The sequence below is a fragment of the Saccopteryx leptura genome, chromosome 2, assembly GCF_036850995.1.
Source record: "Saccopteryx leptura isolate mSacLep1 chromosome 2, mSacLep1_pri_phased_curated, whole genome shotgun sequence".
NCBI lineage: Eukaryota > Metazoa > Chordata > Mammalia > Chiroptera > Emballonuridae > Saccopteryx > Saccopteryx leptura.
The window spans coordinates 242,849,562-242,874,508 of NC_089504.1; the positions used below are offsets into that span (position 1 = coordinate 242,849,562).

The following is a 24,947-nucleotide window of genomic DNA, read 5'->3' on the forward strand; positions in this document are numbered from 1 at the left end:
CCCTTTCCCCTCACCTCCTGCCCGCCTTACACATTCCGCCCAACTGAGAGAGTCAGAGAGACCGTGCCCCTGATTGGTCAAGCCTTGAGGTGAAAGTAATTGCGCGGAATTAAATGGTGAAAAGGAAAATCAGTCAGGCTCTGAGTCCCGCCTTCTGAGGTTGGCGGGTAACCTAGCAACGCAGGACGGGGGACACACACACACACACACATACACACTCACGACACACACACGCGCGCACACCCTCGTAGGTAGCTTTGGGTAGAGAAACCCGGAACCTTCGGAGCAGGTGAGTGACCAGGTGCGGAAGGGCTGTGGATGACGGGGAGGTGCGGAAAGGCGTCTAATCTGCTATCTCTTAGCTCTCTGAGGAATCAGTGAGCCCCCAGTGCAATCCCGTTCCCGCCCCAGGTCCCTGCTCTCCAGCCCCTGTCTACAAGGACCACTGGACATCTTCAGTGTCCCTGCCTGCACTCTGTCCCTCTGCTTATCATCTTCATGGTCCCCCTTTCTCATGCCTGAAACGTGGAGTCAAGTAGAGTCACATCGTAGTTAACTAATTTCAAGTCAAACATAGATGCTGGGGGTTAAGAGGGTAGGGTATATTATAGACTCTATAATTTTCATACAACATCAGGGTGGGTAGTTAACTCTTTGGCGGACCGCACTGGTCCACTCACCTATGGTGTTTAAGCCCTACCATTCCGCCCAACGGCCATACATTCCGGGGTAAGCATGCAATGAAAGGCATCTCCATTGAATGCGTTTAAATTAGGTCGTTTTGATTATGCCAATTTTTGCCTTTGGTGCTAACTTTAAAATCTAATTCCCATCCTTATCTTTAAAGTGTGGTTTCATTTACATACTGAAGACCCAGGGTTTGTTGTGAGGATTAAATGAGCTTGGCATAGAGCCAAGGTAAGTGCTCAGTGAAAAGTAGCATCCCCCCAAAAAATACATCCAGTTTTACCTCTTCCTGCTTAAAATACACTGCTCACAAAAATTAGGGGATTAGGGAACGTGCAGATACCCCAGTATTTTCAGCATATGAAATAAAAGTTGGTTTTGCATCTCATTTGCATAATCGAACAACTTTCTTTGACTTGTCATTTCCTTTTCTGTTCTTGTTTAATTTTAAAAAATCAAATGCTTCTTTTTTTTATTGCTTCATATTCATTTTGAAATATCCCCCGTCGGCCTAGCGTGCGGAGGACCCGGGTTCGACTCCCGGCCAGGGCACACAGGAGAAGCGCCCATTTGCTTCTCCACCCCTCCGCCGCACTTTCCTCTCTGTCTCTCTCTTCCCCTCCCGCAGCCAAGGCTCCATTGGAGCAAAGATGGCCCGGGCGCTGGGGATGGCTCTGTGGCCTCTGCCTCAGGCGCTAGAGTGGCTCTGGTCGCAACATGGCGACGCCCAGGATGGGCAGAGCATCGCCCCCTGGTGGGCAGAGCATCGCCCCTGGTGGGCGTGCCGGGTGGATCCCGGTCGGGCGCATGCGGGAGTCTGTCTGACTGTCTCTCCCTGTTTCCAGCTTCAGAAAAATGAAAAAAAATAAATAAATAAATAAATAAATAAAAAGAAATATCCCCTAATTTTTGTGAGCAGTATAGTTCCAACAGTTATCTCTTTCCATGCTCTAAATGTTCATATATTTAACAAGTATTTGCTGAGTGCCTACTATGCCTGCTACTGGGTGCAGGAGTGGAGCAGTCAATAAAAGAAACTTCATTCCTTCCCTCATGGAATTGGTCTAATGTGTGTGAGAGAGATTAATCAAATACTAAAATACGGATAAAATGTGAAATTACACCTGCAGAGATTCACTTCCTGAATGATGGAGTGAGGAGGTCAACAAACCCTCTCCTAGAAAAGTAATGAAGAAAGCTGTGATGGCTGAATTTTCTAACCGAATCAGGGAGACTCTCTCATCCTGTAGTTCCCCTGTAAGGTGATCAAGAGGAAGTGAGACTCATAACTAGAATTACCAGGCCAAGACAGGGCAAAAGGTCAAGGACTGAAAGGGGTGGGAAAGTCAAGAATAAGAAGGGGTGTGAGTTCTGAGGACACTGTTCTTGTCTTGTCTGAATATAAAAACATTGTTAGTAGAAGCCAAGGATCTAGCCTGCTGATCCCTTTCCCAGATGTCACTCAGAAAGCCCCAAACGGCCTTTTGATTGAAAGCAGCTCTAACAGAATGTGCAGGATCATAGGATCAATCACCCCACCTCTGAGCTGGCTGGGCTACCCAGGGCACCTCAGACAGAGCTCTGCCCTGGCTCTGCCCATGGCCTCCCTCAGGAACCCATTCCAGGCATATGTGGTCCAACATAAATGCCAGAGTTTTAGCCTGGGGTTTTCACTTGGTCAGCAGTGAAACATGCAGTTAAAGGGGTTAGTCTTTCCTGCCTGCTCAAGTGCTAGCTGCCCCTACACACTTTCCTTTTTCTGTAGGAGAGAGGAGCTTAGGGCACTGGGGCCAATGTACCTCCTGAGCCATGCCTGAACATATTATAACACTTCCCTTTGAAGAGGGCTTTTAACTCTCCGAAAAGCTTCCTCATATATCAAATCATCCATCCTCACCCAGCTTCCTTTGAAGTGGCTAGCACAGGTGTACCTCCAGGTGACAGAGAGATAAGAGTCTTCCCAGACTTATTTCCAGAGCCTCTGATAGTGGCGAGTCGTGCACCCAGGTCTCCTAATACCATCTGTGACTCTGATCTTGGTTCTGTAACTGATGGTGGCTTTAAATAACACAATGTCAGCCTGTCAGATAGAGCTGGGCCAGACTTGAACAGGCCTTCCTTTGAACCTGGAAGGGGCACTAGACTTGGGATGGGGAGGCCAGCAGTTATATAGCAGAGCAAGGCCATTGTGGTCTAGCCCAGTGTTTCCCAACTAGGACACCCCCATACCACACTCCCACCCCCGCAGGCACATTTGGCAATATCTGGAGACATTTTGTCTCCTATGGGTCAGAAACTGGGAGAAGTGTGCTACTGGCATTGAGTAGGTGGAGGTCAGAAATGCTGCCAAACATCTTACAATGTACAGGACAGCCTCCACAACAAAGAATTATTTGACCCAAAATGTCAATAATGTGATGATTGAGAAACTGGGGCCCTGGCTGGTTGGCTGAGCATTAGAGCACTGGCCCAGTGTGTGGATGTCCCAGGTTCAATTCCCAGTCAGGGCACACCAGGGAAGTGACCATCTACTTTTCCACCCCCTTTCTATCTCTCTCTCTCTCTTCCTCTCCCACAGCCATGGCTGAAATAATTTGAACAAAGTTGGCCCTGGGCACTGAGGATGGCTCCATGGCCTTGCCTCAGGCACTAAAATACCTCAGTTGCCAAGCAACTGAGCAGCATCCCAGAAGACAGAGCATTGCCCCCAAGTGGGCTTGCTGGGTCGATCCTGGTCTGGGTGCATGTGGGAGTCTGTCTCTGCCTCCCCACCTCTCACTTAATTAAAGAGAGAAAGAGAGAGAGAAACTGGTATTTTTATGCAAGGCAAAAGCTACACACAGACACACACATACACACACACACATATACACACACACACACACTCCTTTTCCCTTCAGGCCCTACTGGAACTGAAAGCAAAAGCAATTACAAATCAAGATCATTTGAAATACAAAGAATCAGGAGAAAGTATCTCTTTGACCTTAACTCTCAAATATCAATAATAGCAGCAGGTTACATCCTATAACCAATCTAATGCCTTTAACAGGAAGGCTTATGAACACAGGTTGTTTTTTATGACCACAAACCAATGAAATACTTTTTCTTTCTCGACCCAGCAGACACATGCTTAATTACAAATGAATACTTACTACATGCAATGCACTCTAATATTTTCTATTCTCTTTATTTTTAACTGGCAAATTGATTTCACTAAAAAGGTACAACCCTCGGTTTAAAAAAAACACTTCTTCAACATAATCTCTCAAACAGGAAAGGCCAGTGTTTTGCATTCTATAAGCTTCTGATTTAAATATTTTTTAAGCAAGGGAAGTTTATTTTAGAAGAACTCTAACTTTATTACTAGAAAAGTCTTCCTTCTATCTGAAGCAACCAACATGTTACTATCCACAATTGGATATAACTTGAAATAAACAACTTCTAAAGCTACACTTTAACCAAAAGAGGAATTAAACATCATGATGAATTAATTTGTAAGGAGGAAGAAACTGGAGAATGGTGAGTAGTTTAATGGGTCTCTATTCTCCTCCATCACTCACAGAAAAACATGGATAATGTAGAACAGGGGTCGGGAACCTATGGCTTGCGAGCCAGATGTGGCTCTTTTGATGGCTGCATCTGGCTCGCAGACAAATCTTTAATAAAAAAATAATAACATTAAAAATATAAAACATTCTCATGTATTACAACTCATTAATTTCCTACCACTCATGTTCATGGTTGCGGATGGCTGGAGCCAATCACAGCTGTCCTCCAGGACACCAAATTTTTATTGGATAATGCATAATGTACACGGGTCATTGTGAGGTCAGGAAGTAAACTTCCCTCCTTTTAATCAAGTAGTCAGCTAGCTAATTCCAGAAACCCTTTTGACGAAGAAGATGGCTAAAAGAAAAAAAGATGAGGAGTATCGTACTTTTCAGCAGGAATGGACAGAGAATTCACCTTTGTGGAGAGAGCAGGTTCTACAGTGTGTCTAATATGCAATGATAAAATTGCATCAATGAAACAGTCAAATATAAAGCGGCACTTCGACACATGCCATACTACATTTGCATCAAAATATCCAGCGGGGACAGCAGGAAGAAAGCATGTCAAGAGCTACTGTGCAGAGTACAAGCTAGTCAGCAGGAACTCTGTGTTTGGACCCAACAAGGTGACTGGAATTCGGCTAGCTTTGCTGGTGCTTTAGCAATTGTGAGAAACGGAAAGCCATTCACAGATGGGAGTATGCCAAAACATTCATGCTTGATGTTGCCAATGAACTTTTTGACAACTTTTTGGATAAACACAAGATAATCAAATGAATAAAAGACATGCCTCTGTCGGCAAGAACTGTTCACGATCATACCATCATGATGGCAAATCAAATTGAGGCAACACAAGTGAAGGACATCAATGCAGCACCATTTTCTCTCTCGCTTTGGATGAGTCAACAGACATAAACCATTTATCACAGTTCAGCATGATTGCAAGGTATGCTGTCAGTGATACACTACGTGAGGAAAGTCTTGCTGTTTTGCCTATGAAAGAGACAACAAGAGGGGAGGATTTATTCAAGTCTTCACTGAGTTCGCTAAAGAAAAAAATCTACCGATGGATAAACTTATTTCGGTGTGTACTGATGGTGCTCCGTGCATAGTGGGGAAAAACAGAGGATTCGTAGCGCTTCTTCGTGAACATGAAAAGAGACCCATCCTAAGTTTTCACTGAATCCTACATCAGGAGGCGCCTTGTGCTCAGATGTGTGGCAAGCAGCTTGGTGAGGTGATGTCATTGGTCATTCGGGTGGTCAACTTTATTGTTGCCTGAGTTTTAAATGATTGCCAGTTTAAAACACTGCTGGATGGGCCCTGGCCGGTTGGCTCAGCGGTAGAGCGTCGGCCTAGCGTGCGGAGGACCCGGGTTCGATTCCTGGCCAGGGCACACAGGAGAAGCGCCCATTTGCTTCTCCACCCCTCCGCCGCGCTTTCCTCTCTGTCTCTCTCTCTCCCCTCCCGCAGCCAAGGCTCCATTGGAGCAAAGATGGCCCGGGCGCTGGGGATGGCTCTGTGGCCTCTGCCTCAGGCGCTAGAGTGGCTCTGGTCGCAACATGGCGACGCCCAGGATGGGCAGAGCATCGCCCCCTGGTGGGCAGAGCGTCGCCCCTGGTGGGCGTGCCGGGTGGATCCCGGTCGGGCGCATGCGGGAGTCTGTCTGACTGTCTCTCCCTGTTTCCAGCTTCAGAAAAATGAAAAAAAAAACAAAACAAAACAAAAAAAAAACAAAAAAACAAACAAACAAAAAAAAAAACACTGCTGGATGAAGTTGGGAATAATTATCCTGGTCTGCTTATTCACAGCAATGTGCATTGGTTGTCAAGAGGGAAGGTGCTCAGCTATTTTGCAGCTTGTCTGAGTGAAATCCAGACTTTTCTTGAAATGAAAAATATCGAGCATCCTGAGTTAGCTAACACTGAGTGGCTTCTGAAGTTCTACTATCTCATGGATATGACTGAACATCTAAACCAGCTCAATGTGAAAATGCAAGGCGTTGGAAATGCAGTCTTATCCCTTCAATAAGTAGTGTTTGCATTTGAAAACAAGCTGGAACTCTTCATTGCCAACACTGAAACAGGTCGTTTACTACACTTTGAAAAACTGGGAGAGTTTAAAGATGCATGCACAGCAAGTGACCCTGCTCAACATCTTGATCTCCAGCAGCTAGCGGGCTTCACATCTAATCTCCTGCAGTCATTCAAAGCACACTTTGGAGAATTTCGTGAGTGCACTCGTCTTTTTAAGTTCATCACCTATCCACACAAGTGTTCAGTGGACAGCGCCGACCTGAGTTACATCCCCGGTGTCTCCATCAGAGATTTTGAGCTACAAGCTGCTGACCTGAAGGCCTCAGACATGTGGGTGAATAAGTTCAAGTCACTGAATGAAGATTTGGAAAGACTTGCATGACAGCAAGCAAACACAAGTGCAGAGAAATGAAAAAACTTCAACCTGCGGACCAGCTGATTGTCAAAACTTGGAACACGCTTCCCATCACATACCACACACTGCAGCATGTGAGTATTGCTGTACTGACAATGTTTGGCTCTATGTATGCATGTGAGCAGTCTTTCTCACATCTAAAGAACATTAAGACCAACCTGCGATCACGTTTAACAGATGGAAGTCTCAACACCTGCATGAAGCTTAACCTCACCACGTATCAACCAGACTACAAAGCCATCAGCAAAACCATGCAGCACCAGAAGTCGCATTAATGGTAAGAAGTACTTTATTCATCATTGGTTAGCAACAGCATAACAACGTTATTAAAAAGAATTCAGAGACTTATTGTACTTTAAAAGTGTTGGTCTTACATAAAATGCACACATTTACTTGTATTTAGTGTTAAACATTGTATGGCTCTCATGGAATTACATTTTAAAATATGTGGCATTCATGGCTCTCTCGGACAAAAATGTTCCCAACCCCTGGTGTAGAATGTAGAAACCAGAAACATTAAAAACAAGTAGTCAAGCCTGACCTGTGGTGGCGCAGTGGATAAAGCGTCGACCTAGAAATGCTGAGGTCGCTGGTTCAAAACCCTGGGCTTGCCTGGTCAAGGCACATATGGGAGTTGATGCTTCTAGCTCCTCCCCCCTGTCTCTCTCTCTCTCTCTCTCTCTCTCTCTCTCTCTCCTCTCTAAAATGAATAAATTTTAAAAAAAATTAAAAAAAAAAACAAGTAGTCAAAAGGAATAAAAAGCGGTTCCATTTTGGCTCTTATAAACCTTTCTCACAAAGACATATATACTGTTTTGAGAAAAAACACTATCTTCTCATTGAAGAAGTATCCACATGTTGATATTACAATATATCATATTTGAGGTCATAATAAAAGTGATAAATGCTTAAACATTATTGAACGAGGACTTCATTTCATATTCACTGTCCTGTCATGGTTGGGTCCGCGTACTGTCTCTATTTTGCAGATAAGGAAGCCAGCTTAGAGAGGTTGCTTGACTTGCCTAAAGCCACACAGCAAGGATGTAACAGTGATGCGCTGGGATTGAACTCCAAATTGATCTGACACCAGAACCCACAAGCCTAATCACTGTGCAACAGGCTCACATTTTTTTCTTTCCCTTTCAGCGATGAGGGCCCAGGAAGTCAAGTGAATTTGCTTGGCTACAGCTGTAGCCAGTGGCAGGCAGAGAGTTCTTCATTGTAACCAGCATTTTAGAAATCTGTCCTTGGGAACACATTCCCTCCCAACCTGGGTCACTGTTCAGTGTCCTCTGTCTCCAGAGCACTGGACCATATTGGAGTCACAGCCACAGAGCCGTCACCACGGTTGAGATCCCGCCTGTTAACACTTCCAGCGCGCTCACCACAACAGTACCAGCCTGGGAATCGTTTGCAAACTCAGTATAACCCACGAAATACGGGTTCTCAAAAAGGACAAAAGAGCACTGCGGAATAGTTCAAAAATGGTGATAGCAAAGATGCAGCTAACGAAACTCTGAAAAAGCAAATTAGTTTTAAACCCTTTCTTTTAAAATACCAAGTCCCGAGTCCAGGGATGGAAAACAGCCCACGGGCCAAACCTTGGCCCACCATTTCCACGATTAAAATATGATGCTGTTTTCTGGTTCTGACTCAGGAGGTAACCCGTTCTCTGAAATAACATTATTGTGCCAACACCTCCCTGTGAGAAAACAGAAACAACAAGGATTTCTGGGTTTGCCATCGCTTCATATTGAGCACCTACTATGTGGTAGATCAGCAATTTTCAACCTTTTTCATCTCGTGGCACACGCATTTTTTAAACAATCTGACAAAAAAAAGTGAGGTATAATTTTGATTTGTTCACATTGGACGGTTATGGTTGTGTTGGCATTATTATTATTATTATTATTATTATTATTTGACAACTAAGGGTAAATAGGTCAGTGGCCTGACTAAATAGTCAGGTATTGCATGTTTTAAAAGTCCTGAGGCGCACCAGTGTGCCTTTTGAAGCACACCAGTTGAAAACCTCCATGGTAGATACTTGGGATACCAGTCTTCATTGTGAAGACTTCCCAATCCCTCTCTTCCTTGGAAGGCTCAGATAAGCAGAGAGAGTTCTTCTGAAGAAGGCTGGATATATGGTTTGCAGACCACGGGACCCTCCTGAGGCCAAAAGGAAAATTTCTGCTCCTTCAAAGAGACAGCTTCTGCCTGTTAACTCAGCAAGGAGGCAGTGGAATCAGAACCGAGCGATTCCTTACACATTAGGGACTTCCTTGAGTCCTAAATAGAACATCAGTGTAAGGATGAAGCAGACAGTGTTAGGTGCCAGGGGCACTGGGGTGGGGGTGGGGTGGACATTGTACCTCTCAAAACCACGACAACTGTCACAAGTACATGAAATCAGCTACACAAATCGTGAATTCCGCAATATGGCTTTATTCATTCTGTAATTGTGCACAAATTACAAGATTAGGGGAGAAGAGACAAAGGCCTTGAGTTCTATTTCTTGTAAAAACTCTGCCTTCTCCACCCCAGCCATACTTCCTACCCCAAACCATTCTTTCTGAGCTCTCTCACATCTTAGCTGAAAGCAGTCTTCTTTTTTCCCCCCCCAAGCCATGGGAAGTACCAAGAATGGAGTCCTGAAGGCACAAGATCTCAATCAGAGCTAAGAAATCAATGAGGAAATATCTAATGACCTAGAAATACATGTGGACTTTCAATAGAAGGCTGGCACTAAGGAAGTGTTTGTCTGGTTTTGGAAGAGGTGTACACACATGACACTAAAGTGATTTACATTGATTCCTGGGGTGAGCAGGCTGTGCCGAAGACCCTTTTCAGGTCTCTTCATTCCAGTTTCATCAGTGAGAAAGTCTCGGCTTGGTGTTAGTAAGGATTTTGTATATTAACCTTATATCCTGCAACTTTGCTGTAGTTTTTAATTCCAGGAGAGTCTTTGTTGCTTCTTTGGGATTTTCTACATAAACAATCATGTCACTGGTGAAGAAAGATAGTTTTATTGCCTCCTTCCCAACTTGTATACATTTATTTTACTTCCATTTCTTGTCTTGTTGCATTAGCTAAGATTTCTAGTACAGTGTTGAACAGGCGTGGTGAGAGGGTACGTCCTTGCCTTATCCCTGAGCTCGGGGCAGAAACTCCTATTCCCTCACAAGTATGATGTTAGGTTTTTTGTAAATGCCCTTTATCAAGTTCCATTTTATTCCTAATCTGCTGAGTAGGGTTTTTTCTTTCTTTTTTCTTTTTTTTTTCTTTTTTTTTTTTTTAAGATTTTATTTATTCATTATAGAGAAGGGAGAGAGAGAGAGAGAAGGGGGGAGGAGCAGGAAGCATCAACTCCCATATGTGCCTTGACCAGGCAAGCCCAGGGTTTTGAACCAGCAACCTTAGCGTTTCCAGGTTGTCACTTTATCCACTGCGCCACCACAGGTCAGGCTTTCTTTTTTCAATCATGAATGGGTGCTGGCATTTGTCAAAATATTTTTCTATATCTAGTGATATATTTTTTTCTTTTGACAGAGACAGAGACAGAGTCAGAGAGAAGGGCAGATAGGGACAGACAGGAAGGGAGATGAGAAGCATCAATTCTTCATTGCAGCACCTTAGTTGTTCATTGATTGCTTTCTCATACGTGCCTTGACCAGGGGCTACAGCAGAGCAAGTGACCCCTTGCTCAAGACAGCAACCCTGTGCTCAAGCTAGATGCCTGCACTCAAGCCGGTGACTTCAGGGTTTCGAACCTGGGTCCTCTGCATCCCAGTCCAACACTCTATCCACTTCGCCACCACCTGGTCAGGCCCCCTTTTTCTTTTCTTAACATGATGGCTTACACTAAATTATTCTTTTTTTTTTTTTAATTTTTCTGAAGTGAGAAGCAGGGAGGCAGAAAAACAGACTCCCACATGTGCCCAACTGGGATCCACCGGCAAACCCACTAGGGGGTGATGCTCTGCCCATCTAGGGTGTTGCTCTGTTGCAACCAGAGCTATTTTAGCACCTGAGGTGGAAGCCATGGAGCCATCCTCAGTGCCCAGGGCCAACTTTGCTCCAATGGAGCCTTGACTGTGGGAAGGGAAGAGAGAGACAGAGAGAAAGGAGAGGGGGAAGGGTGGAGAAGCAGGTGGGCACTTCTGTGTGCCCTGGCCGGGAATTGAACCCGGGACTTCCACATGCCGGGCCGATGCTCTACCACTGAGCCAGCCAGCCAGGGCCACTAAATGATTCTTAAATGTTGAACCAGCCTGCGGACCTAGGATAAACCCCTCTTGGCATGGTAGATAATACATTTTATACATTGTTGGATTCAATTTGAGAATATTTTACTAAGGACTTTTGCAGCTATATTATAAGATACATTGGTTTGTACTTTTCCTTTCTTATAATGTCTTTGTCTATTTTGGTTTCAGGGTAATGCTTACCTCATAGGATCAGTTAGAAAGTATCCCTTCTGCTTCTGTTTTATAAAAGAGATTTCAGAGAATTGGTATCATTTTCTCTTTAAATATTTGGTAGAATTCACCAGTGAAATTATCTAGGCATGTGGCTTTCTGTTGTAGAAGGTTATTAATTATTGATTCATTTAAAAAAATAAATATAGACCCATTCAGGTTAGCTGTTTCTCCTTATATCAGTTTGGGTAGATTGCGTCCTTCAAGGAAATGGCCCATTCCATCTAGATTATCAGGTTGGTGGCCATAGAGTTGTTCATAATATTTCTTTACTGTACTTTGAACATTCATGGTATTAGTAGTTACAGCCCCTCCTTCCTTCCTGATATTAGTGATTGGGTAGTATGTTTTTGACATCTCCCTACCACTTGCTAACCTTGCTTTTTGACAACAGAGATGAGGTCTCAAACTCATTGTTCCTGCTGTAATAATATCTAGCTAGAATGAAATAATATCAGAATGTAGACATTATTATCTTCTCCTAAAGGAAAGTGATACAGATTTTTCAGTTACAGAGAAAATAGAAAGTTTCCTTTTTAATGAAAAGTACTTAAGAATGAAAGTATACTTAAAAAAATTAAGTTGAAAACAGTACAACTTGGTCTATAGATTTGGCATAAATCACAAAGGTGGCATGCTAATGAGAGAGACTTGGGCAACACTGAACTAGTTCTATCCCTCATGAAGGCCTCTTTCCTCATCTGTATGGTGCGGCATCATGCCACCCACGATCCCTGTGTTGTGATCAGTTATAAGATGTGTCTTAGTAATTCCTTGAGACTAAGTTCCAAGGTATTAGGAATGATTGACTCAAAATATAAAAATCAACGAGAGGTGATTCAAGCTTCCCCTAAAAGAACATAGTCACTCTCACTCACTTGCATTCTGATAAGCTTCCTTAAGGAGAAAGGGATGGGATAACAGCTCTATTGTTGCAAACTGTGTCTAATCCTGTGTGTCCCCATGAGAACATAACACCAGTAGGAGCACTTTGTAGCAGTAGAAAGATCAAGTTGTGTGTGTGTGTGTGTGTGTGTGTGTGTGCATACACATATAAAACAACTTCTATGAATATTCATATTTGTAGTTGTTAAGGAGATTGGCTGCTATAGGAACAGAATCTTAAACACTTCTGTTAAGACTACTTGGCCCTGCCCGGTTGGCTCAGCGGTAGAGCGTCGGCCTGGCGTGCGGGGGACCCGGGTTCGATTCCCGGCCAGGGCACATAGGAGAAGCGCCCATTTGCTTCTCCACCCCCACCCCCTCCTTCCTCTCTGTCTCTCTCTTCCCCTCCCGCAGCCAAGGCTCCATTGGAGCAAAGATGGCCCGGGCGCTGGGGATGGCTCCTTGGCCTCTGCCCCAGGCGCTAGAGTGGCTCTGGTCGCGGCAGAGTGACACCCCGGAGGGGCAGAGCATCGCCCCCTGGTGGGCAGAGCGTCGCCCCTGGTGGGTGTGCCGGGTGGATCCCGGTCGGGCGCATGCGGGAGTCTGTCTGACTATCTCTCCCCGTTTCCAGCTTCAGAAAAATAAAAAAAAAAAAAAAAAAAAAAAAAGACTACTCAACAGGATTCATTGAAAGTGGACCAGCAGCCTGACCTGTGGTGGTGCAGTGGATAAAGCATCGACCTGGAAATGCTGAGGTTACCGGTTCGAAACCCTGGGCTTGCCTGGTCAAGGCACATATGGGAGTTGATGCTTCCAGCTCCTCCCCACCTTCTCTCTCTGTCTCTCTCTCCTCTCTCTCTCCCTCTCTGTCTCTCTCTCTCTCCCTTTCTCTCTCCTCTCTAAAATGAATAAATAAAATTTTAAAAAAAGAAAAAAAAAGAAAAAAAGGAGCATCTCATATTAGTTAATAAAAGAATATATTTAAAAAAAAAAAAAGAAAGAAAGTAGACCAGCAAAGAATCATTCTGGGTCCACCAGAGAAGTCAATCTTAAAATAGGGAGACCAGACAGAATTGTTATGGGTTGCTTGCTCCTGAGACAGCCGGCCTGGGCTGAAATCCCAGCTCTATAACTTACTAGCTGTAAATTAATAAAAACATCTAACCTTCGTCTGCCTCCCTTTTCTCGTCTATAAAATGGAGGTAATAAAAGCTCCTACCTCATAAGGTTGTTGTGAGGAATAAAGGAGTTAATTCATGCAAAGAATTTAGTATAGTGTTTGGCACAGAGTATGTTCCCAAGAATTAACCAATATTAAAATGGCACTCCTTAAAACGAGAGACCCCTCTACACACACACTTCCTCCAGTTTTCTTAACACCCTCTGACTTCTCCACGCACCTGTTAGATTTGTGGGGTGGTTGTAAGGTTGGGTTTTCTTCCCCTTTTTCCCTGGAAGTTGGGGGATATAATTTACCTCAAACCTTTTCTTTTTTTCCTTCAAAATGTTCTGAGAGTGAAAGTAATAAAATACCCAACCAGCCCACTTGAATGAAGACTCGAAATAATTTGCATGATAAAGATATATTTCCATTTATAAAGTTCATCAGCAGAATTAATGACAAATAAAGGGAAGATCCAATTAAAGTTCCCCATCCATTAACAATCTTGCTTCAACTCTCAGGGCAGGAATTTTCAAAGGAGAGGATGAAGTTGGAAATTATTTAAATATTAAGGTTGGTGGCATTAACAAGGACAAGAAATGATCATATTAGAATTCAAGGAAAAGAGATTTTCCAGTGATTTTTGTCATCAGAATCAGACGTGTTTCCCCCAATCCTGGTTCCACGGGCTTCTTCTTGTTCACTCAAATGAGCTGTCGAGAACTGATGGGCGTCATCATAATCAAAGAAAACAAGTTTGCCCTTTAGAGCAAAAGAGGTAATTTGGCTGAAAGCAAATTGGAAACATTTCACATCACGCTTGCATTTCCAGCCGCCATCCCCAAAGAACTTGGGTGTTTTGATGTGTGCCTGCGAGCTTTGGGGGACGATGGGGAGAAGAAGTGTGTTTGTTAAATGTTTTGGTCCCATTCATCCTGTGGCCATGGGGCAAAGACCCTTCATCCTCAGAGAGGATGGTTCACGGCTGTCCGTAGAACGTCATTTTCAGGAAAAACCTTACAGGAACTCAGGAGATTGAAGGAAGAGAGCCGGAAGCGGGTGGGGATGGGAGGGATGCTCTTCTCTGGGTGCATATTCCCAGAGGCTTCTAATTTGGGATCCATTTTTGCCTGGCCAAGGAATGAAGCTGCCTCAGCACTCGGTCTGGTTGCTCTTCTTCTTCCTTGTTCTTAGTTGCTTTAGGTGTTTCTTTGATTCCCTCCCCTTCCTGTTTACTCTTTGGTTTGGTGAACTGAAGAAGACGTCTTTTGTGCCTTCAGATACCACTTCCTTCTCCCTGGCTTTTGTATCTCCATCCCCACGGTCTCCCGGGAGCCCCCTCGATCCTGTGTCGTCAGTTGCCTAGGTCGCCAGCTAGGGTTCTCTGATGGCAAGCAATAGAAACCGACCCTGGCTGAAGAAAACGGTGCTAGAAAGGCTGGCAGCGAACCGGCCCTCAGAGAGGACAGCGGCTGAGGAGGTTCTGCGGATCTTGGCAGCAGGATCTTCAGGAATCCACCACTGGCATCCGGCAGCCCCCACCATTTCCTACCTCTGTGTCCCTCTTCAGAGTTCCCAGGAGGGAGAAAGCGGGGCGCTCTGATTGGAAGTCCCACTAAGACTGCATGCAGTGGGAGAGAGGACGCATTTCTCAAAAGAAAATCGGGGACCTATCACCTGACAAAGAAGAAACAGATCATGGGAAGCCTAGACATCCTGTCCACAGTCTGCTCTAGTTACGGCAGCTAGAACACAATGAGTTTAAACCTGGTGCGATGGGCAGGGTCAGTGCAGAGGGCAGGGGCCGTGTGCAGAGGGCAGGAGCTGTGTGCAGAGGGCAGGGGCTGTGTGTGTGGCCTGGACCTAATGACTTTCTAGCCAAGATTGTAGCAAAATTATGTGTCACACCCAAGGTCAGCATTCATTAGACACATCTGGATCTCCAGTGGGGCCCAGAGACTCAGACTGGGATATCGCTGAAGCCTGGGCTAATAATATTAGTTATTTACTGTGCACTCGCCATGCCCAGGCCCTGTGCCAGAAACTTCCCATTGAATCTGAAGATCCCCATCTTATGGCTGAAGAAACCCAGGCTTAGGGGGAATAGATAACCAGCCCCAGGTCCCCCAGCAAGAATCTGAACCCAAATGGGGCTGCTGCAAAGATAGTTCTCTCAGCCATCAGTCACGCAGGCAATGCAAATTATTGATTTCTGATTGCCCCCATAGATATTTCTGAAGCAGTTTTTTTTTTTTTTTTTTACAGGAACAGAGAGAGAATCAGAGAGAGGGATAGACAGGGACAGACAGACAGGAATGGAGAGAGATGAGAAGCATCAACCATCAGTTTTTCGTTGCGACACCGTAGTTGTTCACTGATTACTTTCTCATATGTGCCTTGACCGTGGGCCTTCAGCAGACCGAGTAACCCCTTGCTTGAGCCAGCGACCTTGGGTCCAAGCTGGTGAGCTTTGCTCAAGCCAGATGAGCCCGCACTCAAGCTGGCAACCCTGGGGTCTCGAACCTGGGTCCTTCCGCATCCCAGTCCAACGCTCTATCCACTGCGCCACCACCTGGTCAGGCTGAAGCAGTTTTTTTAAATAGGCTTTTTATGTTGTAATAGTTGGAGCTTTACAGAAAAGTTGCGCAGCACAGAATTCCTGTATGCCCTTCATTGGGCTCCACCTACTGTTAACATTGTACATGACCATGGCATGTTTGTCCAGACTAAGAAATTAACACTGATACAATGCTAGTGATTCAACTATCCACTTCCTTTGGATTTCACCAGTTTCCCTACTAACCGTCCCTTTCCCCTTCCAGAATGCAATCCAGGATTCTATGTGGCATTTAGCAAAACAATGTTTTATTAATTTATTTTTATAGAGAGGAAAGGAGCGAGAGAAACATCGATTTGTTGTTCCACTTATTTATGCATTCATTGATTCTTTCTCGTGTGTGCCCTGACCAGGGATCGAACCTGCAACCTAGACGTATCAGGACATTGCTCTAAGCAAAACAGTTTTTAAACATTGTATTTTAAAGTCATTTGAAGTCATTGTTCACTCCACCCCAATTCTCAAAATCCGTGCTTAAATACCTGCGCAGGTGTGCTGTGCTGGTGGTCCTAGTCCTAGTCCCATTTGCTCTGTCCTTGTCCTCTGCCCCCCCCCCCAACCCTCTGGGAGGCATTGGTATTAGATGCAGGCGTCCCCAAACTACGGCCCGCGGGCCGCATGCAGCCCCCTGAGGCCATTTATCTGGCCCCCCACCGCACTTCCAGAAGGGCCACCTCTTTCATTGGTGGTCAGTGAGAGGAGCACTGTATGTGGCAGCCCTCCAACGGTCTGAGGGACAGTGAACTGGCCCTCTGTGTAAAAAGTTTGGGGACCCCTGGTAGGACAAAGAAAATATCTAGAGTATTTCTTCCCTCTTTGCTTTGGGTTATGTTTCTGGCAGTGGCCACAGGTCCTAGGGGCTGCAGTTCTTCCTGGACAGGAAATGGCTGGGGTTCCAGCTTCCTCTGGGTGACCTTTATCTGGAAGCTCAGTACCTCCTCCCTCTGTGGTGAGTTTCTGCCGCTGACAATTGCTGGGGGTGTGGGAGGGGAGAGCTTTACCTTGCCCTGGTTGGCCTTTCAACTCATCCATCACCTGTATGACCAGTTTTCTGTATTTAAATACTTAGAATGATGTCAGCATTCCTGGTTGATCCCTGCCTGACACATGTGCCCAAGACCCACCTGCACGCTTGGCCTTCCTATCCTCAGGGCCCTGACACTGTCACAAAGCTACAAACTGCTTTCAGTGAGAGGCTGAGTATAAAAGCTTCAGAGCCATGAAGAGGAGCCCTCAATGTCAAGTTTATGGTTGCTATGGCCATACCAGCCATACTAATGTCTCCACAGCTCTGCTCACTGCTTCCTCCTCCTTTTTCCAGGCTGTCCAGAGCTAATACAAGCGGGAGACCCATCTAGTCTACCAAAGTCTCTGTCTCCCAGGGCATACAGAGACAGAGAAGTCTGCTCACAGAATGGCTGGAGACATCCTCACCGTGGTCCCTCTCTACCAAGGCCCTCACATCAGCAGAATAAGACTGATGGCGGAGTCACCCAAAAAGCCAGCCTCCCCACTAAAACCCTTGGTCCCCTCTATGACCAAACTCACCACTATTGAGACCAAGAGGATCATGTCCGTACTGGACGAGACCATCCACAAGGTGGAGTTGGTGACCCTGCTGTCATACGTAACGTCCAATAAAGAAGACCTGGAGAACGTGCTGGGAGAGGACATCACGAAGGCGGTGAGAGAACACCAGGACCTCTGCAGGGTCCTCCTGGACCACATCAGTTACCTGCAGGAGGAAGAAAGGCGGCTGCAGGGGGAAGACTTCGAGGAGGAACCGTGGCTCCAAGACCACCGCTCCTCCCTAGAGCTGCAGAAGTCCCGCCTCTCCCCACTTATGCAGCAGGTCAAAGAATCCACCAAGAATATCCTGAGGCTCTTGCTCACTAACTCACAGGCCACCAGGCTCTTCCAGACGCAGGCACTGGGCATAAGTGCGGGAGCCCAGAGTCTTATCGACAGCCTGATAGAGCTCCGGGGTTTCCTGTTTGAGAAGCTACTCACCAGTCCCATGGAAGCTCGAGACAAGGCTCAGTTCATACAGGACATCACTAAACGGAACATGAGGAACCAAGAAGTCATCGAGGGTCTTGAAAATGAATTGGCGGAGAGGATGAAGACCAGGGCTGCGGAGGTATCGCTTACAGTATTGGTCAAGTTATAGAAGGAGCCACACGGAACAGCTCAAATCTTTTGGCAGCTGGGTCTCCTCCCAGTGATTTACGTAGATGTTTTCATTTATTTTACGAATGTGGTCTTGTGTACTTACTAGATGCCAGGTCTTATAAATAAGCCCACATGGTCCCAGCCTCATGGAGCTCACAGTAAGGAAGGTAGGTCTCAAAGAGCTGATTCAATGATAGTTTTGAGACATACAATGAAGGGTAAGTAGAAAGTGCTAGAAGGGAGAGCTATAGGAGAGCTGCACTCAGACCACAAGGGTCAAGGATGGTAAAATCAAAACATGAAGAATGAAAGGGAGCGAGCCAGGCAGGTGAGGCAGAGAACACCCTTCCAGGCCAGGGGTAGGCACACTTTGTCTACAAAGGGCTGGAGAGTAAACACTTTATAGACTTGGGGGCCAGGAGGTCTCAGTCACAACCGCTGAACTCAACTCTGCCATTGTAATGTGAAAGCGGCCACAAGCCACCCATAAATGAATGGACTATGTTCCAGTAAAACTTTATTTACAAATACAGGCAGCCAGGTGGACTTGGCCTGCGGGCCTTTGTTTGCAGAACCCTATCCCAGGTGGAGGGGAGTGTGTGTACCTAGATCCCGAGATGGGAAAAGGCCTGGCTGGTTCGAGATCCCCCAAAGTCCCAGGCCTCTCTGGTGGCCTCACTCTGCATGCCTGAGCCCCTCACTCCTGCCAGGAAATAGAGCAGGGTGGTCCAGAACCCGGGCTCTGGGTCAGACAGACCTGGCTTCAAATGCCAGCTCAGCGACACCACCCTGAACCGACAACTCAATCCCCTTCCGCCTCCGTTTCCTCGCCTGCACTCAGGCTGTCCCTGTGCATATCGGGGTTGGTGATAACGCAGTAATGGCCAGCTTCTCTTGTGGTGACTATCTCTTGTGGTGACTAATGGTCACTTAGGTATTAACAGAGTCTCTCCTCTTCCTGTCCCAGGTGGAGAAGGAGAACTTTGTGGTCCGAGAGCTGAAAAACCACCTGCACCAAGTGCTCAAGTTCTCGGAGAACAGCCTCCTTCGCACCAAGCAGGAGGCTGAGAAGCAGCAGAAGACAGACTTCCGGGCCTCACAGGCCAGAGTGGCCAAGATCCAGCAAGAGATGCTGCAGCTGCAGTCCCAGTTCCACAACCTGGTCAACGAGAACTGGGAGGCGGAGCAGGCGCTGAGGAAGGTGCCCAGGGAGGCAGGGAGGAGGGGACGATGGAGCCACTGGGCAAGGGGGCGGGCAGAGGGAGGTCCGGTGTGTAGGGCAGGGCTGCCCCAGCCAGCCAGGATGCCCAGCATTGAGTACCCCTCAGGAGGCAGGAGGGTGCAGCACACAGGCCCCGGGCCTGGGGGCAGAGAGCCGGGGCTCTCCTGTCCTGCTGCCCGCCCACTCTGTGACCTTGGGCAAGTTCCCTCACTCCTCTGAGCTTTGCAGGGAGGATGTAACCCTCCCTGTCGAATACCAGACAGGAACTGAAGATGCAAACACACCTCTGGCCAATTACTTAACTCCCTTCGAGGCTCAGTTTTCACATCTTTAAAATGAAAGTGATCAAATCAGTCTTTGTGTGTTATTATAACACTTAAACAAGATAATAGCCTGGCGGGGGTGGCACAGTGGCTAAAGCATTGACCTGGAATGCTGAGGTCACCGGTTTGAAACCCCAGGCTTGTCTGGTCAAGGCACATATGGGAGTTGATGCTTCCTGCTCCTCCCCCACTTCTCTCTCTCTCAAAACGAGTAAGTAAATAAAAATAATAAAAGCAATTAAAAAACAAACAAACGAGATAATAGAGAGCTGGTGCAGAATAGGGGCTACTTTCTGTCTCAATGGATTGGCCTGTTCTAGACATTTCATACAAAAGGAATCACACACAATGTGGCCCTTGTGTCTGACTTTTCTCACTCAGCATCATGTTCTCAAGGTCCACCCAGGTGTCAGCGCTTCATTCTTTTATATGGCCAAATAGCATTCTTGTATATGCACAGGAGCTGATCTTTTTTTAAGTTTTTTTTTTTATTTTTCTGAAGTTGGAAACGGGGAGGCAGTCAGACTCCCGCATGCGGCCGACCGGGATCCACCTGGCATGCCCACCAGGGGGCGATGCTCTGCCCATCTGGGGCGTTGCTCTGTTGCGACCAGAGCCATTCTAGCACCTGAGGCAGAGGCCATGGAGCCATCCTCACTGCCCGGGCCAACTTTGCTCCAATGGAGCCTCGGCTGCAGGAGGGGAAAAGAGAGACAGAGAGGAAGGAGAGGGGGAGGAGTGGAGAAGCAGATGGGTGCCTCTCCTGTGTGCCCCAGCCGGGAATCAAACCCGGGACTCCTGCACGCCAGGCCGACGCTCTACCACTGAGCCAACAAGCCAGGGCCCAGGAGCTGATCTTTTAAAAGCAAAATTAGCCTGACCTGTGGTGGCGCAGTGGATAAAGCGTCGACCTGGAAATGCTGAGGTCACCGGTTCGAAACCCTGGGCTTGCCTGGTCAAGGCACATATGGGAGTTGATGCTTCCAGCTCCTCCCCACCTTCTCTCTCTGTCTCTCTCTCTCTCCCTTTCTCTCTCCTCTCTAAAATGAATAAATAAAATTTAAAAACAAACAAACAAACCTTCCCCCCCCCAAAAAAAAAGAAAAGCAAAATTAGATCACATCCTTCCACTGTATCTAAACCCATTCAATGGCTTCCCCTTGCCCTTACACTAGAATCCAAACTCCTCCCCCTGCTGACGCTCTGTGACACAGCTTCTCACCCTGCCCTCCCTGGGACCATGCTCCTCCTCAGCCACCCCATTCCAGACACAGGGACTCAATTTCTTGTTCTTTAAGCAAACAAGCTTGTTTCTACCCCAGGGCCTTTGCACCTGCTGCTCCCTCTGCTTAGAATGGTCTGGGGCCAGAATGCTGGCTTCAAAGCCAGCTCTACCATTCCCCAGCTCTGTGTCCTTGGGCAAGGGAGTTAGCATGTCTGATCCTCAGTTTCCTCATCAGTCAAATAGAGGAGAAACTACCTTGTGTGGATTCATAGGCAAAGCATCCACCACAGGGCTGGCTGAGGCGGAGCGTGCTTGGTATTGTTCATTCTAGTCCGTCAAACAATGAATAATTGGACTTTTTTTTTAGAAGAAATATAAAGTGGAGACGGAAATCGAAAACTGGATCCAGAAATACGATATGGAGATGGGTGAAAAGCAGGTATTTGTCACTGCATATGTCTCTCGCAAGTGTATTTCCCAAGATCCTCTAGGAACAGGAGGATGGGAGGAGAGGCCCTGCGATAGTCCATCGTTTAGGCCAAGTTCTGGGCCTCCCCAGGGAGGACTTGGAACAGAGGCCTGCAGTAGGCCCTTTCCTGCCCCTTCTTTAGCCTCAAGGGTTTGTCTAGCCTGGAGCAGTGAGGGGAGAGGTGGGAAGGAAAGGATTGTGAAGCGTGAGCCACTAAGAAGTGCTTGACACCAGGCCCAGTGATCCTGGCTCCATCTAGTATCCACATCCCAGACTCTGTTCCCTCCTTGCTCAGTTCCTGCCAGCACCCAAGCCAGGGCCTCCCCATCGGACAGAGACATGAGCTTGCTTCCACCACTTGTCACTCAGAAAGCGTCTTCCGAGCGCTTGAGGTGTGCCAGGTGCTGGGACGCAGCAGTGAAGGAAAGCCCCGTTAGCCTTCGGAGGTTCTACTCTAGTGTCACTCACCAGCTGTGTGACCTGAAGCCAGGGGCTTGACCTTTCTGAGCCCTTTTCTGCACGTGATCAAGAGGCAGTCATACCTACGCTGAGACCATGGTGGGGATTCAGTGAGGCCCCGCTGTTGCAAGTGCTTGTCCTCAGCACAGGATCTGGCCCTGAGAAGTGCTCGGGGAATGGCAGCCAACAACACGGGTGCCCATACGCCCTACACCCAGTTCTGTGACCATCTCAGTGGCACACAGCCCTGGTTTCCGGGCCAGGGAAACCTGGTGAGCACTGGAGGTGACATCAGCCTCTGAGTGGTCCAACGCCAGGTGTGCTGCTCAGAGGGCAAGTCAGGGTCTGGCTGGCTGACCACGAGTGCTACAGCATGGGGACACTCCACAGGCTGTGCTCTTCTCTCTCTGGTCCCACTGAGGGGGGTGGGTTCCCAATCAACTCTGTATCCTCTGCAAATGCTTCGCTTCTGATAGATGCTTGGTAAGCACTAGTGGAAGGGAGGGAGGAAGGCAGGCGTGACTTACATACAGCAGGAGAGACTGTAGTTAGACATAAGGAAGAACTGTGGGACTTGGTTACCTGAGAAAGCTCGACTCACAGTGCCTTTGTGAAACAGACAGCGTAGGTGGCAACAGCTTGCATTTTTTTATGTCCCCATGTGTGCCTGGCACCACATCCAGTAAGTGCGTCCATCCCATCATTTAATCCTGGACACAGCTCCCACCCTTCCCCCTCCTGGGTTTGGAATTGTCCTCATGTTTCAGATAAGGAAAAATGAAGGCTTGTCCAGCTGTGGTCGAACTGGGATTCCTCCTCAGTCTGGCCAACCCACAGGCTGTGTTCTCTCCCCGTTCCTGGGATTATTTCAGTTGAGTCCCACCGCGAGCTATGGTGAACCCCATCACCTCTCCCACTCTCATCCGGGCCTTGGAGGCAGAAGGGCTTCGTGCTGGGGTGGAAGCCCCTGTGGGAAGGGTGGGTGCACGCGGAGGAGGGTGGCAGGCTGGCCTCGACGCCTGGTGACCCGGCCCCGGCCCTCCCCAGGAGGAGTACGAGGAGCTGGACAGCATCCACAAGGAGGAGAAGGCCCAGCTGGCGGAGCTGAGGCTCAGACACAACGTGCTGGTGGAGGAGTTCGCCCAGATCCGGGAGGAGCGGGAGAGGTACGCCAAGAAGAGGATGGAGGATGAGCAGGAGCTGCTGCGCATGGTCCGTGCCGCCACGCTCATCCAGGCCGTGTGGAAGGGCTACCTGGCCCGCTCCATGCTCAGGTCCAAGAAGAAGAAGCGGGGAAAGGGCAAAGCGAAGGACAAGAAGGGCAAAAAGGGCAAGGGCAAGGGCAAGAAGGGAGCCAAGGGCAAGAAATGAGCCCTTGCCCCACAGCCCAGCCCTGCCCTGCGCACTCACCGCGCCGACCTCCCGGAGAGCAGGCCCGGGAGCCACTGGGACAGGGACGCCTGTGATCACGGCTTTCACACTTTTTAAAATTAAAAATAATTTTCAACCACATCCTACAAATAAATCTCATTTGACCCAAGGCTGTTGGCTGTATGCACGTCCATGCCTGCAAATGCCGCTTCCGTAAGGGGAGCGTGCGGGCCAGGCTGTCAGCACAAAACCTGTCCTTCCTTCTCCTGCACGGGGAGCCACATCCCCAGCGGCAGCCCCCTCGGTCCAAGCCCAGAGCACCATGGTAACGGTGGACATATCGCCCACCACGGCTGCCCGCAGTGGGTTTGGGGCAGGCAGAGAATCCCAGGAGGAAAGGCTTCAGGCTGCCCTGAGTACCTGCCCTGGGACTGTCCATTTGCCCACATCTCTCTCCCCCACCCAGCCTGAGAGCTCAGGGGTCCCAAAAGCCTAAACAAGCTGCCTCACATTGGCTTTATTTGGTGCTCAGGTAGTTGAACAATAATATATCTTTTTAAAATTCATTGCTAGCATCGAAAAAAATCAGGGAGCATCACACAGAAATCCAGCTTCCTGCCTTTTCTGGAAAAAAAGTCTCATTATCCAGCTACTCTGGGCCTGCATGTCTTCTAGAGCTGAGCTGCAGCACCTGTTAGATGGCAGAGACTGTAGGCTGCCCCAGTCCCCACCACTCCCAACTGTCTTCCCAGACACAGCAGCCCCTTATCATTACATTCAGGCTGTTGCCTCTCCTCTAGTTTGGTCAGGAGGAAAGAAAGGTATTTCCGGCCCATGTCTATTTAAATGGGGAGGGCATAACGGAAATGAGAGCTGGGAGGAACTAATTCTTTGTAAAAGTTCTAGGAAGTTGAAACATCCTGCATGTTTAAAACGCAAAGTGTTTTTGCCAGGAGAGCAGCTGACTTGCTTCCCTCAGGCCCTACCAGCCCCGTGCTGCACGTGCATCCCCGGTCCTGGCCATTCCCGGTCCCGGCACTGTAGGTCTCTCTCAGACTGCTACCCAGATGTTTCTGCTCTTCCCTTCCCCAAGAGGCAGTGCAGAGCCAGTGAGGGGGCTGCCAGCTAAGGTCTTGCAAAGGCCTGTGTTTTCTGCAAGTTCATCAGGAGAAGATGGACACAAAGCGATGTCCAAAGTCCAGACCCACCAAACCCACCAGGATGCTGGGATTCCGGCTGCAACTCCATCTGAGCAAACGCTCTGCTGTTGTTTGAAAGTGAGCCAACCCAGGTGACAAGCAGCAGAGCAGGAAAGGCCCCGACCCCTCAGGCCTCGACCCTGAGCGCCCTCCAGATGCACGTGTCACTTTCTGGCCTCAGATCCCCTCCATTTGGTCAAGTCCTAGTCACTGGGTTTTGGTTTTTGAAAAGGTGGGAAATGTATGAAACTCTAGCCCACATTCTGGGCTCAGGAAGACCCCGCGGACTCACTAGCGAGTGGTTATTAGCTGAAACCGATGGGAGGAGGAGCCCAGTGTTGCCTGAGGCTCGTGTGTTCAGTTGCCCACTAGCCACTGTCAAGATTTCTGCCACTTCCTTCTTTTATTAACGTTCTTTAAATCAACTCAGGTCTAACACTGGCCTTTCTGCTAAGGAAAAAGAAATTAGTAGAAGCCATGGCTTTGATGAGCTACTGACATATTTAATACATGAAAATAAATACATGATTATTAAGGTAAAAAGTCCACCCACGTGTCACCCCGGTCCCGTGTCCCTCTGTGGCCCACACACTACGCCTGTGAAACTCCTGAGGCCTCCAGACTCGGATGGAAACTCATCCTGAGCAGGAAGATTGGCTTGAAGGGGGAAAGA

At 47.7% G+C, this 24,947-nt stretch overlaps 1 protein-coding gene across 4 annotated transcripts; it reads left to right on the forward strand.

Annotated features, from left to right (window-relative positions):
* Positions 1-198: 198 nt before the first annotated feature.
* IQCD (IQ motif containing D) lies at positions 199-23,261 on the forward strand. Of its 4 annotated transcripts, none has more exons than XM_066370852.1 (5): positions 199-301; positions 17,156-17,974; positions 18,974-19,207; positions 21,144-21,215; positions 22,752-23,261. In XM_066370852.1, the coding sequence occupies exons 2-5, from the start codon at positions 17,249-17,251 to the stop codon at positions 23,073-23,075; spliced, it is 1,356 nt and encodes a 451-aa protein (XP_066226949.1). In that variant the 5' UTR covers positions 199-301; positions 17,156-17,248; the 3' UTR covers positions 23,076-23,261. The 4 variants fall into 4 exon arrangements, with proteins under 4 accessions (XP_066226949.1, XP_066226947.1, XP_066226951.1 ...); XM_066370850.1 differs by having other exon boundaries at positions 199-289; XM_066370854.1 differs by having other exon boundaries at positions 199-289; positions 21,147-21,215.
* Positions 23,262-24,947: the final 1,686 nt, after the last annotated feature.